The sequence below is a fragment of the Neomonachus schauinslandi genome, chromosome 11, assembly GCF_002201575.2.
Source record: "Neomonachus schauinslandi chromosome 11, ASM220157v2, whole genome shotgun sequence".
NCBI classification, from domain to species: Eukaryota; Metazoa; Chordata; class Mammalia; order Carnivora; family Phocidae; genus Neomonachus; species Neomonachus schauinslandi.
The window spans coordinates 65,493,665-65,513,189 of record NC_058413.1 but is presented as its reverse complement, the minus strand read 5'-3'; the positions used below and the strand labels follow the sequence as shown (position 1 = coordinate 65,513,189).

General features: G+C 36.5%; 1 protein-coding gene across 10 annotated transcripts in view; it reads left to right on the top strand.

Moving 5' to 3' along the window:
- PICALM (phosphatidylinositol binding clathrin assembly protein) overlaps positions 1–19,525 on the top strand; it is a 110,660-nt gene that overhangs the window by 18,678 nt on the left and 72,457 nt on the right. For all 10 annotated transcript variants that reach the window (XM_044919600.1, XM_021686446.2, XM_021686445.2 and 7 more), the window contains exon 2: positions 15,997–16,139. In XM_044919600.1, coding sequence (XP_044775535.1) covers positions 15,997–16,139 — 143 coding nt within the window. The remainder of the gene's footprint in view (positions 1–15,996; positions 16,140–19,525) is intronic.

Sequence of the window (19,525 nt, the reverse complement as noted above, 5' to 3'; positions counted from 1 at the left end):
ACTATTTTGATAATTATTCCTATTTTTAAAATGGAGATATTGAAACTGAGTGGCTAACTCACATGCCTTGAAGTTATAATGAAAGGTAGTCAATCTGGAATTTGATTCTAGATCCTTTCCTCATTCTGATGTCACTTGATCCTGTTATCGTGTAGTCTTAGCATACGAAAATAGACATGGATGGCACCATTCAAAGAAATGGGAGAACCTAGAGCCGAACTTTAGTGATAGTGAGATTAGTGTCTTCATCATAACTGTTTGAAGCAGAGATTGGAAATATAGTACTTAGGATAGACTATCCAATGAGTGTAAGTCAGAAAAGAGCTCTAACAGGGAGAAATGGACTTTAAAAAAAAATAGAAAAAACTAAAAACAGACACACTTTTCCCCATCTGCCAATCTCGTTCATTCTGGAAGGTATCCAGTGCAACAAAAAGGTGTAGTTAATGGTCTCCAGTATTTGTCAAGTTTCGGGAGAGATCATACTTGGAAAATAGTAGTTTCAAAGTAGTAGCCTCTTAGTGGGGTAGAAGGCCTGTTTGGGGAGGGGAGCCTTTGTCATCATAGCAAAAGGAAAATGGTGAAAGGTTGATATTCCAGAAAAGGGAGAAAGGTGGTTGAATGTTTCTTTGCTATTTGACTAGACCATTTAAGATTTATGTTGCCTCCTCATAACAAACCAAAAGAAAGATATAGTATCTCAGAAATTTAAGGGACTTTTTATATATCCATCTACAGTTAAAATACATAGATTTAAAAAATATATGTGATATTATCTTTTACCTAAAAATAGATAGCTACTTGCATGAAAGCATCACCTAAGGCTTTTCTTAGTCTTTTATTATTATTATTGTTATCATTGGTACATAGAAGCAGAAGAACTAAATAAAAACCCATTGTAAGCATTCTGTACAATATTAAGTGTTAAATTCATTGTTTCTATATTCCCTAGCAGCAGAGGTCTGTTTATCCGAATACCTTGTATTGAGAAATATTTAAAGCATATATTTAGGGGAGAATAAATCCATAATTATGCAGTGTGCAGAATACGTTGTGATCATGTCAACTTTTAATAGAAGAGATAATCCTCAAAATATTTTGTCTTAAATTTTTGCTGTAATATACTTAGGTTGATGACTTTAAATAGATTTAATCAAATAATAACTTTATTTTGGAATTAAAATAAAACATACCAAACTTCTTCCTATAGTCATACATAGTTCTGAAAAAGTTTTTTTTAGATCAGCAAACAGTTTATGGCAAAAAGATTAAAGATTGAAACTAGTGGGAGTTTTTTTTCCTTTAACATTATTGAGGCATAATTTACATGGAATTTTTAAGTTAAAAAAAATAACATCTTCAGTCTTAATTCTGGCAGCTTATAAAGCAGATTTTTTTTTTTAAGATTTTTATTTATTTGACAGACAGCGAGGGAGGGAACACAGCAGGGGGAGTGGGAGAGGGAGAAGCAGGCTTCCTGCTGAGCAGGGAGGCTGATATGGGGCTCAGTCCCAGGACCCTGGGATCATGACCTGAGCCGAAGGCAGACGCTTAACGACTGAGCCACCCAGGCGCCCCTATAAAGCAGATTTTTATCTCGGAAGGTAGCCTTATAAAAAGGCATTTGTCAGAAAATGAAATTATCAGGGTTTTTTTTTTTAATGCTGAGAAATAAGCAAACATGGGTTATAATGGCATTTTATAAGAACAGTTGTATAGTTATGAAATTTGTGAGGGTGGACATATTTTTTGTTGAAACACTCCTAGTGATTATTCCTTCTTGTAGAAATATAAAGGCTTAAGTTTAAAACTTTTTCGGAAAAATACTTCTACTTTATCTTATGGTGATTTATTAATAATTACTCATATTTTCCACTTATAGAGCATTATTTAAAAACTTAAAGCTGTATAGGTAGCTTATTATTTGGTGCTTATCTATTTCTGACTATATTTGTCATTACTGCTTACAACAGTTTGAAAAAAAGTTTTTAGAAATGGCCTTCATATGTTAATGGTTTAGAGGGGTCTTTTGACACCTACTTGCCACAAGTGTGGGACTTAATGAACTGTAGCAAATGGCTGGTGTAATTTTGTTACACCAAGGTCGCTTTTGTTCAGTTGTGAAGTGTGTGAATAAATAAATGAGATTCCCAGTCCCTACTTACTATCTACATGGAACTGGAGGCTTTGTAGAATCAACAAGAGAAGATTCTGTTCAGTAAGACTTTGGTTTGGCAAGGGTGAAGCAGACGTGTGATGTGCAATTAATAGGATACCTCCATACTTCCCCACTCTCTGGAAAATGGTAGTTGATCATGGTAGTTAATTCTATAGGCCTCCAGGCCACTGGTGACACACTACCATTGTTACTGTAATTTTCAAAAGTCTCTTTATCCAAAGACTCCTGATTATCCTGTATAATTAGCAACCTCCCCCAAAATATGTCCCATCCTTCTTAAGTGCTAAGAAATCCTTAGCACTTATCACCATCTGCCATATATTTGTTCATTTGTTTACTGATTGTTTCTCCCCACCAGTATGTAAGCTTCCTCATGGCAGCAGCTTTGTCATCTGTTGCCTTTTTCTAAGTCCTAAGCCTATTTGGCATATTGTAGTATATGATGAATATTATAGAATATACAGAATTTCTACTTGTTCATACTAGGGTTTGCAAGGCTGTAGGAAGATGGATCATAAAGATTCTATTGCTCTGATTGCATCTGGGACATGAACTTGTGTTTTCTGGATGAGGTAGACTATGGCAGAAAGTCTAACTGCAATTCATTATTCACTCTGAGTAGGCAGAATTTAAACTGTTAAGAAAAGCCATGAAAATCTTTTGGGTTCCTACTTACTTATGTTTTAGACATAGGCTGACAGTATCACTTAGCCATGAGGAGGACTTTTTGCCTGTTATTTTCCCTCTACCCCCACCTATCTTTTGAGTGGAGAGATGGGCTTTTGTTTCACCTATAAATCTATAAATATGTATAGCATCATGTCACACATTGTGGAAGATAGAAGAAAACAAAAGATAACTGAATTTATTTTAACAGAGTGAAGAATGAGTCTTGATTGCTTAAAACAGAAAAGGGACACTCAGGGTACAGTTGAGATTATATTCCTGATATTTTTGGATATAGAGGTGAAAATTTCTAGTATCTCGAACTTCCCAGAAGACCTGAGGCTGATTTTCAGAGAAGAAATTTGAGAATCATTTGCCTAGAGGTTTTTGTTCAAGTTAAAAGATTATTTTCTCAGGGTGAAAAAAAACAGAATCAGAGATTATTAATGTTAGGAAAATGCCCACGGGTTGGGGGATGAGAGGACAAAATGAATAGAATGGAAGCTTGTTTGTGTTTTAGGAAGGCTGAGGAAGAACTAGAATATAGCACCACAGAAAGAAGAATGCAAATATGCCAGGAGTACGTGGTGGTAGTGTATTAATTCCTTAGTTACATGTAGACTTTTATTAGGTCTCTTATAACTAGGGTGACATAGAATTTATATTCCAAACTGGGTCACTTTGAGAGTGAAAAGGTGTGCTATCTGAATGGGACACTGGGACAACAGGTGTAAACCAGAACTGTTTCAGGAAAACCAGGACAGTTGATCACCTCCTATTAATAACATACTTTTCTCCAGACTTAGTCCCAGTTCTTGGACCCCAGATAAATTTTTTTCCTATATAGTACTCTGAACTGCATTTGAGGAACTTCTTAAGCTTTGATTCCTGTTTCTTGGTCTTCTTGGAATGAAGGAATTCTTTTCATTTTTTCCTGCTCCCCCGGACTGTTTGGTGGAGGTAAGTACAGTACTTACGATGAGTTGTTTGTTGACTTTTTATTTTGCTTGGAAAATTGTTTTGTGCATTTTTGGTCCAGTATTAGATTATTTTTAAGAATCCTGGTTTTATCTCCTTAACTGGGCTGATGAAGTATTAGTAAGTTCTTAGATTATAATACAAAAAGAGTGAATTTGTGATTTTGGCATTTACTCTTAAATTACTTGATACTTACATGTTTCCTTTCCTACAGGTGGGATGGTAATTCTGAAACTTCAGATCTTCAAAGAAGGGAATGAAAACACCTTGTGTTTATATCGTGGATGTATTGTTTTTTTATGTTGGATCACTGTAATGCTTCATTTTGTTTTCCTATAAATAAATCTTTTTTTATTCTTATATCAAGTGATGTTTTTTTATTCTGTTAAGTAATTATATTTTCTGGTAAATTAAAAATTAATAGAGGGGCGCCTGGGTGGCTCAGTCGTTAAGCGTCTGCCTTCGGCTCAGGTCATGATCCCAGGGTCCTGGGATCGAGCCCCACGTCGGGCTCCTTGCTCAGCGGGGAGTCTGCTTCTCCCTCTCCCTCTGCCTGCTGTTCTGCCTACCTGTGCTCTCTCTCTCTCTCTGTCAAATAAATAAATAAAATCTTTAAAAAAAAAAAAAAAAATTAATAGAAGTAATAGTTGCCTTTGGGGTAGTACTTACTAAAATATGATTTACCTTACCTCTAAGATCCTTATTTGGAATCTGGGATGGGACTAGAGTGTCAGGGTTTGGAAATCATCACTTTGGAATACTAGAATGGAATCCTAAACAGTCTCAAAATTAAGGAGACAAACCTGAATCCCTCTATTCTTGCTACAGTCCTATTGTTTTGCTGTACAGTCTGCCATCTAGTGGTAGGAATGCAGAATACACCAGAACGCCAAGGAGAAGCTGTAAGTTTTCACTTTTTTATTATTAAGAAAACTTACATAGCAGGCTAAAACATTCTGATAATGAGGAAAAAAAAGAATGACTGTTTCACTTGAAAATATAAATCAGTAGTAGTGAATTGAGAGTATTCAAAGAGTATATGTTTTGTAGAGCATTTATATGACTTAAACTTTATTCTGCTCTTATAAGATTTATGTATATGTAACAGATTTGTTGAAGAGGCAAATGCATAAATAATGATAGATGATTTTAAGAGACAGTAGATTGGACTGATTTAAAAAAGATACTTGTATATTGATTAAAATTTTAGAGCAACTACGTAACGATTCCATTAACTAAAATGATTTATTTTGCATTTTAAAAATTAAAGTACAGACAATTCAGCAAACTTGGCTTGTGTTCAGCTATGACCTAAGAGGCTAAATTTCAGCTATGTATTAACAGAGTAGCTTAGGGTTGGCTTTGTTTACCTAGCTCCATCTGAATTGTTTTCTTAGGTAGTCCCTCTTTAGTTCCACTTCTTTCCTCTCCTACAGATATAGAGGAGGTCAATCCTTTCTTTTTTGTTACTTTCTAAAGTGTTCTGAAAGCACCCAACACTTGACACTTACATGATCTATCCTACATATACTGCAGACTTAGGAATACTTCCTAAATCTATGTTAAAGTTTTTTTGATTTTTTGTTTTGTTTTGTTTTTTTTGACAGAGAGAGAGCAGGTACAAGCAGGAAGCAGCAGGGAGAGGGAGAAGCAGACTCCCACTGAGCAAGGAGCCCAGTGTAGGACTCGATCCTGGGACCCTGGGATCATGACCTGAGCTGAAGGCAGCTGCTTAACCGACTGAGCCACCCAGGCACCCTATGTTAAATTTTTTATTCCTCTTTTTAAAAACTGATTTCTTTGGGTAGTCTCCATAAGCAAATGAAATTAGCACTGAGGGGAGGTCTTTTTGGGTTAATGTGTCTTCAAAAAAAACTTTAAAATAAATAGGGATAGCCAGATAATGAGAGAATTTTTAATGGCTTGCTTATAGGAAATTTTCTGTTGAATAGTTTTTAAGGGAAGAAAACCTCTTGTTTTACATGGCGATTAAAAAAATCAGTCGAAAGGAAAGAAAAACTGGGGCACCTGGCTGGCCCAGTCAAAAAAGCATGTGACTCTTTCTTTTTAAATTTAATTTTATTATGTTAGCCGCCATTCATTACATTATTAGTTTTTGATGTAGTGTTCCATATAACACCCAGTGCCCCATTCAGTACTTGCCCTCCTTAATACCCATCACTGGGTAACCCGTCCCCCCACCCCCCTCCCCTCTGAAACCCTCAGTTTGTTTCTCAGAGTCCATAGTAGCATGTGACTCTTGATCTTTTGATCTAGGTGTCATGAGTTTGAGCCCCACCATGGGTGTAGAGATTACTTGAATAAATCTAACTTTAAAAAAAGGGAAAGAAAAACTTACTATGGTATAAACAGGTTAAATATAGTATGTACTGTTACCAAAGTGTTATCTTTACATTTCTTAGTTTTCACATGTATGAATCTTTTGTTCGTTCATTTTGCAGAGAACCCAGCGACAGAAATAGCGTATCTACTTGTGTTAACAGATTGGTTTTTCCTGCAGCTGCAACTTATTTTTTTAGTAAGATGGGCCTTTGCCTTTTTTTTTTTAAAGATTTTATTTATTTGACAGAGAAAGAGAGAGAGAGCACAAGCAGGGGGAGTGGCAGGCAGAGGGAGAGGGAGAAGCACGCTCCCCGCAGAGCAGGGGGGAGCCCGATGTGGGACTTGATCCCAGGACCCCGGGATCATGACCTGAGCTGAAGGCAGTTGCTTAACCAACTGAGCCACCCAGGTGCCCTGCCTTACTTTCTTTGTGGTTTTTGGAGGTAACTTAAGGTTCATCTACCATGGTGAGGGATTGAACTTATATTCACAGTATTGGCCAACCTCTGGAACAGTGGGTACCAGATTTTCAGCTGTTACACCATGTAGCTCTTGTGCGTATACCACCTCTTCCTCACATGCTTGAAGAAATAAAAGAACACATCATGGCTGTCCTTTCTGCCACTGATCATGGTATTCCCCAAAGGATCTGGAATGTCCTTGTATATTGTGATTTAGCTCCTTTAGCTTCTTAGTATTTTTATCAAAGCCATTTGGATATCTTTATTTCTTTTTAATACTTTGAAATGCACCCTTCTCTCTTTTCAAATTAATTCATCTTTGTAATTCTTTTCCCCAATCCTTGTTACTTGTACCAAGCATTCTATGGTATGTGAGTCTTTCCCCAGTTTTTACCTTCATACCCAATTAAAAAGTTAGTATAGGATTGGTATTTGCTGTGTGACATGAAATGTGCTTATTGAGATTTGTAAAATTATGGAAATAATAGTGGTATAGGTCTTTTACATATTGATTTCGGCTACCTGTTCATATATAATTTAGTTGCTGAGTAATTTTGAAAGCGTTCAGTTCTTTTTGCATCAGCCTATTGAGGACATCAGTATATATCAGAAAATATTATACATCTACAGTTTTTAAAAATGGAATCTTACTCTGTAATGTTCTTTAACATGGCTTTGATTTAATGTACCCTGAGCATTTTCCCGTCAGCCTTTTTTGCCCTGTTTGTTGGCCTCATAGTATTTCATTGTAAGACTGCTGTCTTTACCATTATTGAACATCTCCTCTCACGTTGTCACTTAGCTCCTTTAGTTTCATTGTACTTTTATCAAAGCCATTTGGATATATTTATTTCTTTTTAATACTTTGAAATGCACCCCTCTCTTTTCAAATTAATTCAATTCTTATTACTTGTACTGAACATTCTGTAGTGTGTAAGTCTTTTCCCAGTTTTTACTTTCACATCCAATTAATAAGTTGGTTAGACTTATTTCTTAGGTATAAGCCGGTCTATGAAGACCATATTTCTGAATTAATTCTAATGGGAATTATGTAAAAGTATTAACGTTGTGTTTCAATGGGGGACCCCGCAAACTATAAAGTTAAAATGGTAACATTTACCTCTTAATTCAGACTATACTTTGTGACCCCTTACACAAAAAAATGAGTGGAGAAGTAATATTTAAGACTGTTCAGTCCATTTCCCAGACATTTGACACTTATGATAAGGGCAAATGTGCCTCTTTTTTTTTTTTTTTTTTTAAGATTTTATTTATTTATTCATGAGAGACAGAGAGAGAGAGAGAGGCAGAGGGAGAAGCAGGCTCCCAAGGAGCAGAGAGCCCGATGTGGGACTCGATCCCAGGACCCCGGGATCATGACCTGAGCCGAAGGCAGACGCTTAACCATCTGAGCCACCCAGGCGCCCAATGTGCCTCTTTTTATAAAATTCTTTTGCCATAAGTCTGATTGCTGTTTATAAATACTTTCAAATTTATTCCAAATGAGAAAAATATTGCTGATACTTTTAAAAAAGCAAAAGTTCAGAAACTTCTTGTCCTCTAGTGTTTCTTTACTACTGTTTTTGTTGCTGTTTCTTGGAATAGTTTTTCTTACCATTTGTACTCCTACCCAGGAAAGATTTCAAAGATCTGATCAGTGAAGCAACATTTGATGATCCACTTAATTTGCCTTCCAAATTTAATGTATCTCTAATTTTCTAGATGATTGAAGAAATGAGTCCTTTCAGTGAAATTGTGTCTTCCATAAGCTCACAGTAGACATCATACAAGAGTATAAAGCTCAAATCCTTTCTTCTAAGACCAGGAACAAGACAAGGATGCAACTTCTGTGCCACTTCTATTCAACATGGTACTGCAAATCTTATCCAGAGCAACTAGGCAAGGAAAAGAAATAAAGGGCATCCACATTGGAAAGAAGTAAAACTGTCACTGTTTGTGGATGACATAATATATAGAAGACCCTAAAGACTTCATCAAAAAACTGTTAACTAAAAAACGAAGTCAGTAAAGTTGTAAGATAAAAAAATCAACACACAAAAATCTGTTGCATTTCTGTGTACTGATAATTATCAGGAAAATAAAACAATCCCGTTTATAGTTGCATTAAAAAGAAAATTCCTAGGAATAAACTTAACAAAGGAGGTGAAATACCTGTATATTGAAATCCACAGCACTTAATAAAAGAAATTGAAGAAGACACAAATATAAAGGTACCCTGTGCTCATGGATTGGAAGAATTAATGTCGTTAAAATATCCATACTATCCAAAGCAATCTACAGATTCAGTGCAATTTCTACCAAAATTCCAATGGGATTTTTTCAAAGAAATAGAACAAATAATTCTAAAATTTACAAAAACAACCAGACACACACACAAATAGCCAAAACAGTCTTGAGAAAGAACAAACTAGAGGCATTACACACCCTTCTTCAATTTAAACTATATTACAAAGCTACTGTAATTAAAACAGTATGGTATTATCATAAAAGTAGGCATACAGATCAATGGAACAGAATAGAGAACCCATGAATAAACCTGTGCATATATGGTCAATTAATTTATGACAAAGGAGCCAAAAATATACACCCGGGAAAGGATAGTCTCTTCAGCAAATGGTTCTGGGACAACTGGGCAGCCACATGCAAAATAATGAAACTCAACCACTGTCTTACACCATATAAAAAATGAACTCAAATGGATTAAAGAATGTAAGACCTGAAACCATAAAACTCCTAGAAGAAAACATAGGTGGTAAACTCCCTGACATAGGTTTTGGTGATGATTTTTTGCATATGTGCTGGTGAGGCGAGCACAGTGATGATTTTTTTGAAATCATTTTGAAGCAACAAAAGCAAAACTGAGTGGGATTGCATCATACTAAAAGGCTTCTGCACAGCAAATGAAACCATCAACAAAATGAAAAGGCACCCTACCGAATGGGAGAAAATATTTGCAGATCATACATCTGATAAGAGGTTAATACTTAAAATATATAAAGAACACATACAATTCAATAGCAAAAAACAAACAGTTCAATTAAAAAATGATGAACTGAATAGACTTTTTTTTTTAAGAAAACAGAGAGCCAACAGGAATGTAAAAAGATGTTCAACATTGTTAATCATCAGGGAAATGCAAATCAAAACCACAGTGAGATATCACCTCACGCCTGTTGAAGTGGCCATTATCAAACAGACAGATACCAAATGGAGAAGGGGGAATGCTTGTGCACTGTTGATGGGAATGTAAGTTGGTATACCTACTTGGAAAACAGTATGGAGGTTCATCAAATTGAAAGTAGAACTACTTACTGTATGATCCAGCAGTTCCACTTCTGGGTAACTTGAAAAGATATATACACCCTCGTGTTCATTGTCGTCGTATGTGCAGTTGCCAAGATATGGAAGCATCCTAAGTGTCCACTGATGGATGAATGCATAAAGAAATTGTGGTATGTTTGCACAGTGGAATATTATTCAGCCACAAAGAAGAATGAAATCTTGCCATTTCCAACAACATGGATCTCCAAGGCATTATGCTAAGTGAAATAAGTCAGAGAAAGACAAATACCATGTTACCTCTTACATGAGGATATTAAGAAAAGCTGATAGATACAGGGGACAGATTGGTGGTTGGGGAATGAGGGTGGGAGAAATGGGTGAAGGGGTTTATTGGTAAAAATGCAATTGATATAAAACAAATTTGGAATCATTTAAAATATTTATGTTTATAAATATATGTGACATAGGTGTATTATATGTAATAAAAGCACTGAAAAAGAATAGTATTTAATTAGTATTTGTTGAGACTTTCTTAATATATAGTTCCAACAGCATTAGCTAATCCTCAAAACAGTCTTATGTTGTAGACACATGCACACCAAAAAAAGTATATTTCATCGTGATCCTTTTGAAAGAGATAGTGTAGGGGTGCCTAGGTGGCTCAGTTGGTTAAGCGACTGCCTTCGGCTCAGATCATGATCTGGGCGTTCTGGGGTCAAGTCCCGCATCTGGCTCCTTGCTCAGCAGGGAGCCTGCTTCTCCCTCTCCCTCTACCTGCTACTCCGCCTGCTTATGCTCTCTCTCTCTCTGTCAAATAAATAAATAAATAAAATTAAAAAAAAAAAAAGATAGTATAGCATTTGGCTAAATGATTATGATACATTGTGGGGGTTTTGTTTTGTTTTTGTTTTTACTAATACTGTTTTTAGCCAAGTTTATTTATTAGAAAATCTACTTGGGTATCAGCATAGTTTTGATATATATAGTCCAGTGAATGCCTGTATAGTTGGGAACTTGACACCCTCAGCATTCTGCTAATGGTGCATGCCTGACTTGCTGTGAAAGTGAACCCTAAGTGGCTTAAGTTTCTAAAGTTGGTGAACTCTGCCTTGGGAAATGAATCCATCTGGTGATTGGTTACTACTAAATTTTTGATATTTTGCTGGACATTTTCCCCTGGAAAAAATTCTATTTTGCATTTTTGTTTTAAATTGATTAGAGATTTAGGACTTGCACTAAATTGGCTAATTGGGTATTCACTTGGTATATATGTTTCCAAGCACCCTTACCTTTTACAAAAATTTAATTCTGTTCATGAATCTGTCGCTACTATAGTAGTGAGTTTCTGTGACCTGACCTTTCGGAAAGTCTAATTTGTGTTAATACAGGTAATGTCTACTTTATCTACCTCAGACATTGTTGGAGGGGCATATTAGATAGTAAAAGTGAGAGTATTTTGTTTGTATAGTAGGGATTGGTTCCTTCCACTGTCTCTGGAAAGATGCTCTTAGGTTTCTGTTGTAGGCCTATTTTCTTCCTCCCTTTAGTACTAGAATCCTCAGAAATTCTCATGTATACCTAACGCAAAGAGCCTATATCCCATGTAGTAATTTTTTTTAGTGTGGGGTTTAGGAATTATTAATAATGTAATATCAAGAAGGTATTTCAGTTTTTATATTAAGGTAAATAACTAAAAGAAAATATGTGTTTCCATTTAGAACCCTTTTGATTGCTAAGGGAAATTTAATATCAAGTTTGTGGTTTTTAAGAACTGAAGTCTTCTGAATCGAGAATGGGAAAAGCAGTAGCTATCAAGATTCCCATGATATGTGTGATTCTTGTTTGGAATGATTGGAGGTGGGATAACATTTTCCTTCCTCAGTTGTTGGAACTCAGACTTGGAAGCGTTTTCAAGCTATTGTAGTAGAGACATTGTGCAGAGGAAAAATTACTGCCTAGAGAACTGCTTGAGTTAAAATACTATAGGGGAAGTATATTCTGTAGAGTCGGTGTAACTATTCAGTGTTTCTTCTCCCAGGAATATTTGTATAACTTTGGTTTTGTATTTGGTCTACTGTGGATTCATAATCTCAACATGAATTTTTTTTTTTTTTTAAAGATTTTACTTATTTGACAGAGACACAGCGAGAGAGGGAACACAAGCAGGGGGAGTGGGAGAGGGAGAAGCAGGCTTCCCGCAGAGCAGGGAGCCCGACATGGGGCTCAATCCCAGGACCCTGGGATCATGACCTGAGCCGAAGGCAGACGCTTAATGACTGAGCCACCCAGGCGCCCCTCGGCATGAATTATTTCTTCTTCCTGTTTAATGTGAAGTGCTGTATTTTAGTTTCTGGAGTTACCTTCAGTTTTTATGTGATCGTTTCTAAAGTATACTGTAGTTTTCATAAGCATTGTAATAAAAACCTTTGTTTGTTAGATCCTCTCCAACCTGAAATTTGAAAATTTTCACATGTAATGGGCTCAGGTTTGTTTTTTATTCCTTTGGCAATAGCAGATTGTGCAAATAGTCATAGATTGTTGGTTTTAGTCTATATAAAAAATACCATTTTGGATGCTTATTTAAAAAGTCATTCTAGGACTGTCCATATGCTTATTTAAATGAATGTATTTATTAAAAAAGTATGAGTGACCACTGTACACAAGGCACTATTCTGGGCCTTTGGGGATACAGTAGAGAACAAAACATAGCCTTACCCACATGGAACTTACATTTTAATTGAGAGAGAAAAATATTAAATGGATTAAGATGAGTTAGGTGGTAAATGCTCTGCAGACAAAGTGAGTAAGGATGGATAGTGAGGGTTTGGAGATAGAGAAGTGCCCTGAGGCTTTGTTATTTTGTATAATTATTTGGAAGAGTTCATCTGATAAGGTGACATTTGAGCAAAGATCTGTAAGAATAAAGTGTGGGAGCAAAAAGTGTAGATATCTAGGAGAAGAGTATTCTGGGCAAAAGGAACAGCAAGTACTAAGCACCTGAGGTAAGAGTTCTTGGTCTGTGGGAGGCATTGCAAAGGAGACATCCGTGTAACTGAAGCAAAGTGATGCAGAGAGAGCTGATCACAAAGGGTTTATAGCATTGGTTTATAGCATTAGAATATATTTATTCTAATATTATATATAAAATCCTGTAGTTGAAACTACAATCTATACCTTTTGCTTCATTTAAGATCTGACTTAAATCTTAAGTCAGATTTCTGACTAATGGAGCAGTTTATTACCAACTTTGTGATGAAGAGTATGGAAATTGCTAACAAAAATGTTTGCAGTCTCCTTTTAAGGTCTCTCAAACTAGTTAGAAGGTAATGATTTGGAAATAAATAATTACAGTGTAGGATAATTCTATTATGTAGAATTATGTGCTAGCTTTAGTGACTGGGGGGTACCTTGGTATGTGAAGGGAAGACTTGATTCATTTTGAAGAATGAGCAAGAATGTAAAGATGCAGGGGTGAAACAGCAAGGTACATCACAGAAAACTGGAAAGTGGTTTTGTATTGGAAGCTAAGATTTGAGAAGGGAGAATATTGACAAGGATGAAGTGTATGCCATCCTGTAAGGAGTAGGGATGTCATTGAGGTTAAGCAGTGAAAGTGTTGTGTTGTAGATCATTCTGTGGTCAGTTTAGAGAAGGGGGGTGTGAGGTGGGTGAGACCCCAAATCAGGTATCATCAGATAAGAAGCAGTCCATCATTTCTTTGTGGGGACAGTTTTGGGTGGAGCAGGTTTGTTTGTTTTTATTCATTTATTAATTTAAAGTAGGCTCTATGCCCAATGTGGGGCTTGAACTCACGACCCTGAGATCAAGAGTCACATGCTCATTCAACTGAGCCAGCCAGGCGCCCCAGTGGGTGGAACAGTTTTAAAATGTGAAGTGCCGATTGTGCACTTTGCAGGCCAATTTATCTTCCTCATCCTTGGTATTAAATGCCAGTAAAATCTCTGTGTTAATCTCCCTCCCCAATTTCTGAATACTTCCAGGAGAGGTGGCACCCCCTAGTTAAGAAATAGAATTTAGGAGCACCCGAGTGTCTCAGGTAAGCGGCTGCCTTCAACTCAGGGTCCTGGGATTAATCCCATGTCCTGTTCCCTGCCCAGCGGGAAGCCTCCTTCTCCCTCACCCTCCACCTGCTTATGCTCTCTCTCTCAAATAAAATCTTATAAAAAAATTAAAAAAAAATAGAATTTAAACTCTGGCTTTGGCAATGATAGTGGGATGGAGAGGAACAGGTAGAATTGCTGGAGATTTAGGAGACTTGGTTACTGATGGGCTCTAGGGTGTGTATATGAATACAGAGAGGTAGGAGCACCTTTGGGGTAGTACTGTGACAAGAAGTTTTATGACAGGTTCAGTTTTGAAAACTAAAAAAAATACGATTCTGAGGAGTGTGGACTTGATGCCATCAAGAGGAAGTAACTTTAAGAATTGAATAGCTTATCAAAACAATTTCTGGAAGGATATAGAAAAATGTAGATATATCAAGATAAATAGAAAAAAACTAAGAATATAACTTATAATTGAGTTCAGAACTTGACCAGTGTGTTTGAAGTTTTAAAGGATTCAAAAGGAGCAAGACAGATAAGCCTTGCCCTCAGACTACTTTTTGAGGGGCAGAGAGAAAGCTTAGCTTTGGGAATAAGGTGTACATAATATATTTAGTGCTGTAGGACAGATATGAAGTACTATTTAAGAAGAATCAGAGAAGGCAGAGATCAAGTTCTTTTTATTATCAGAAACTGAACCATACACACCAAATTGAAAGTACTATTTAATTTTTGTTGCAAGTATGAATTGTGAAAGCCTTGTATCATTCTCCTGTTCCAAGGGTACTCTGACCCTGTTGTGCTTTGTTCTTTAAGCATTGTTGGCTAGGGTAACTGCTTATCTAAAATTCATTTGTTTATTCAATGTTACTTTGTATAATAATTGAGCCTATTAGAACAAACATTTTTGAAAGATTGTAAGCAGATAAATGGTCATGGTTGCATTGGTGTTTCTTGTGATCAAGGCCAAGTTAGGTCACTTGAATTTTAATCATTATGCGCTGAAGATTAAAAGTAGGCAAACTGCTTATGAGTCATGAATAACTTTAATTTCTTTCCCTTATGGTAGTTATAGCTGAGATATTTATACATTTTTATACATTAAAAGTAAAAACTCATTTCTTGGTCTTCCTCTCTGTTCTCTAAATTGGATTGTATCTTGTATTTTCTTCACTGAATTTGACATCTCTTAAGTAGATAGGAGGTAAAACTCTGAGGTCTGTTAAGAGCTGCCCCCCCCCACCCCCCCCCAGTTTTTGTGCTGAAACAAATATATGTTAGACCATTTTATAGTAATGCTCTCCCGCTTAAAATATAAAATTGGAACTTACATTGTTTTAACTGTTTTCAGAGTTCCTGGATCATTTCTTACTTGAAAATTTATGCAACAAGAAACTTCAGTTTGTTTCCTGTTTTGTTAGTTTTAGCTAGTTGATACCAACTGATAACTGAACTCAGTAAAACTGAAGGGAGAGAAGAATGAAAATTTATATAAACAGATACTACCCACTCTCAGACCACATGTTTTGCTCTGTTTTCTTAATAGTGCAAACACAGCATTCTAGGGAGAATATTAATAAAGGTAGTTTGACTTTCAGCTTGTTCATGATCCTATATGTATGATTTTTTTTAAGTTTTTTTTTTTTTTGGAATGGTAGGGATGAATAATCCTAGCACTGTAGTTCTGAAGGTTTATGAGTAATAAGAGAATTGAAAGTTCTTCAAGGTTTTGAAATAGTTCCTTTTGAGATAAAATACTTGGGGGTGAATTACTCTCAGAGGAAGTTTACTTTCTGTTATTGATCCTTTATGTGATCCTAATCAATATCCTATTAACTTCTCAGGTGGATTATAGTGGTCTCAGTTGTTCTCCTAAAAGATTTTTAATAACTTCTCCAAATTATCTATTGTTGCTCCACTGTTAGATTTTTCACTTGTCAGTGTGCGCATCTGAAATTAATAATAAAGCCAGAGAGTAAATCTGTTTTTTTTTTAATTGCAGACTTAATTCAGTGCACAAATGAGATGAATGTGAACATCCCACAGTTGGCAGACAGTTTATTTGAAAGAACTACTAACAGTAGTTGGGTGGTGGTCTTCAAATCTCTCATTACAACTCATCATTTGATGGTGTATGGAAATGAGGTAAGCCAAATTTTTAATTAACAAGCATATTGCTGTGATGACTGATGATTCAGCTTGATTTCTCCTACTGAAATTTCAGGAATGGCTTCAAAAACCAAATAATACAGGTTAAAAGGGCAAAGTGACTAGGTAGAAATAAAATTGTAGATTCTACAATTTGAGGAGATGGTCTGTAAGTTGGGAAGCAGAAAGTGGGTCAAAGCACAGAAGACTTATAATGGATCAAGAAGCAGAGATTAATGCCTAGAGGTAGGTTCTGTAAGCAGCACTGGTCTTTGTAGACCTTGTGTATAGACCGTATGTTTGTCTTTTGCTTTATTATGGCTCAGATTTCTATCTGATATCATATAGTTGTCTCTGGAACCACTTTGCTTAGTTGAAAGCTGTTATATTGAGGACTAAGATGGCATTTGCTGAGAGGGACTGATTAAAGAGTGCCTTCTTAAGCAGAGGTGTGTCTGAAGTCTTTGAAGTCTTCATTGTCCAGAAGGTTAACAAAAAGATGCTTTTTGCAAAAGCTTTAAGCTTTTGCATTTTAATGTTTGGAGAGAATCTTCTTGTTTTCCATGATAGCCTAGCCAGCTGATTTTTAGTTCTTACCTTAAATGATTTTCTCAGCCCAGTATACTTACTTGCAAAGTTGAGTTAGAAGGAACATTTAAAATTGTGTTAAAAGAATATTTGAATGCAACTAGATAAATCTACATTTAGTATGCACCTTAGAAAAATGCAGCCCACTGGTTGCTGAGAGATGGCTTCTGGAGAAATGGGAAGGGACTTTAATTAATGGTATTAGACTTCTGAGCATAATGACTTTCTGACATCCATCACTACTCATTTTGGGCTTTTCTGCTATACCAATAGAGAGCATCATTGAAATTCAGAATTCAAGCAAGAATTTACCTATAACTCTTTCATTGCAGCAGATCTTACTGTATGTACATTTTGGTGTTCCCTTCTGGTCCTTGTCTAGGAGTGATTTTTTTTATAGCTACAATCATAATTTAGATAAAATATTATATTTAGCTTTTTTATATACCATCACACCATAAGCTTTTCCATATTCTATATTTTTTATATTTATCATTTTTAATGACAACCTATTGGGTTATATAATCCATAATATTCTTAACTTTCCCTTTCCTGGGGCGCCTGGGTGGCTCAGTTGGTTAAGTGACTGTCTTCGGCTCAGGTCATGATCCTGGAGTCTTGGGATCAAGTCCCGCATCAGGCTCCCTGCTCAGCGGGGAGTCTGCTTCTCCCTCTGACCTTCCCCCATCTTGTGCTCTCTCTCACTCTCTCTCTGAAATATATAAATAAAATATTAAAAAAATATTTTTAACTTTCCCTTTCTTAGAAATTTAGCTTTCTGATTATTCATTGTTAGAGCAGCACCACATTGGATGATTTTATTGGTGGTATTTGTTTTTTTTTTTTTTAAGATTTTTATTTATTTATTTGACAGAGACACAGCGAGAGAGGGGAACACAAGCAGGGGGAGCGGGAGAGGGAGAAGCAGGCTTTCCGCCAAGCAGGGAGCCCGATGCGGGGCTTGATCCCAGGACCCTGGGATCATGACCTGAGCCGAAGGCAGACGCTTAACGACTGAGCCACCCAGGTTCCCCAGTAGTATTTAAGTTTTAAAAGTTATTTCCAGGGCGCCTGGGTGGCTCAGTTGGTTAAGCGACTGCCTTCAGCTCAGGTCATGATCCTGGAGTCCCGGGATCGAGTCCCGCATCGGGCTCCCTGCTCAGTGGGGGGTCTGCTTCTCCCTCTGATCCCCTTCCCTCTCGTGCTCTCTGTCTCTCATTCTCTCTCTCTCAAATAAATAAATAAAATCTTTAAAAAAAAAAAAAAAAAGTTATTTCCAGAAGTGTTACCTGAAATATGATTGCTTAGTTAACAGACTTGATCATTTTTAGGACAAATGTTATTCAGTTGCTTTCTAATTTATTGTAGCCAGTGTACAGAGTTAATAGAAATATTTGGGTATTAGCTTTACTATAACTTGAAGCATTTTGATCTTAACTAGGGTAATAGTTTATGCTTTTATTGGGACTATGTTTACTTAAGATCATGATCATTCTGAAGAATTTCGGGTTTATGGTATTTTTCACCTTTTTAAAAAATACATATATAGTTTATTCTTTTTTTTTTAAGATTTTTATTTACTTATTTGAGAGAGAGAGACAGAGAGAGAGCATGGCGGTGGGGGGATCAGAGGAAGAAGCAGACTCCCTGCTGAGCAGGGAGCCTGATGTGGGGACTCCATCCCAGGACTTCAGGATCATGACCTGAGCTGAAGGCAGTCGCTTAACCAACTGAGCCACCCAGGCGCCCCTAGTTTATTCTTTAAAAAGAAAAACCACAAATATAACCAATTAGAATGCCAGGTAAAGAGGAAAACTGTTAGTGGTGGCTTTTAGAGACTGTAAATAAGATGATAATACTAGAGGCAAAACTTTGACAAAGGCAAAGAAACAAAGTTGACTATCATTCCTTACTGACAGGAGGAGAAAGATGATAGCATTTCTGTGTGGTTTTTATATAAACCCATGTTCATTTCCCTTAAGCTAAGACAAATGTGATGTTCTTCTCATTGGCAGGTTTATTAGTCTGTAAGAAAGTATGCATATGATTTTACTATGCTGTGGTGATGAGAATACCATAGGGCAGGGAGGAAAGTTATCCCCTGTCCTGCCCCTGCCAGGAGACATTTGTCAAAAATGATGGGGATGCTCTTGGCACACCTAGGTAGAGGCCAGGGATGCTTCTGAACATATAATAATGCATAGAACAGGCTTCCCACAATAAAGAATTACAACAGCTTATGAAAATCATGGAGTCTAATACTGTCTTAGGATTTTTTTAAAGATTTTATTTACTTGAGGGGGGGAGGGGCAGAGGGAGAAGCAGACTCCCAGCTGAGCAGGGAGCCCTGTTTGGGGCTCGATCCCAGGCCCCTGGGATCATGACCTGAGCTGAAGGCAGACGCTTAACTAACTGGCCACCCAGGCACCTCTTGTCTTAGGATATTTTAATACCTTTTTGAAACAAGTCATTTTAGGATAAGTGATGAAATGTGAGTCTTCAGTTTACAAATTGTTTTTCAAAATCCTGGCTTGTTAGTTTGGGGTGAATGCAGATGAACAAGATTGAGTTAAGGGAGTGATGGTGTATACCCTAATTGATAGTAACCCTCTGCATACGTTAAAAAAAAAAAAAGGAAATCCTAAGGAGAAGTGAAATTGAAAGGAATTAGCTCTCTATTTTAGAGGGTGTATATAAAGGGAAATGAAGGTAGTGTTCTATGGTAAGCACTTTGGAGAGAATTTTGACGGTATTTTGAGATGACCTTTACATAGATGCTGATCCAACAATTCTAC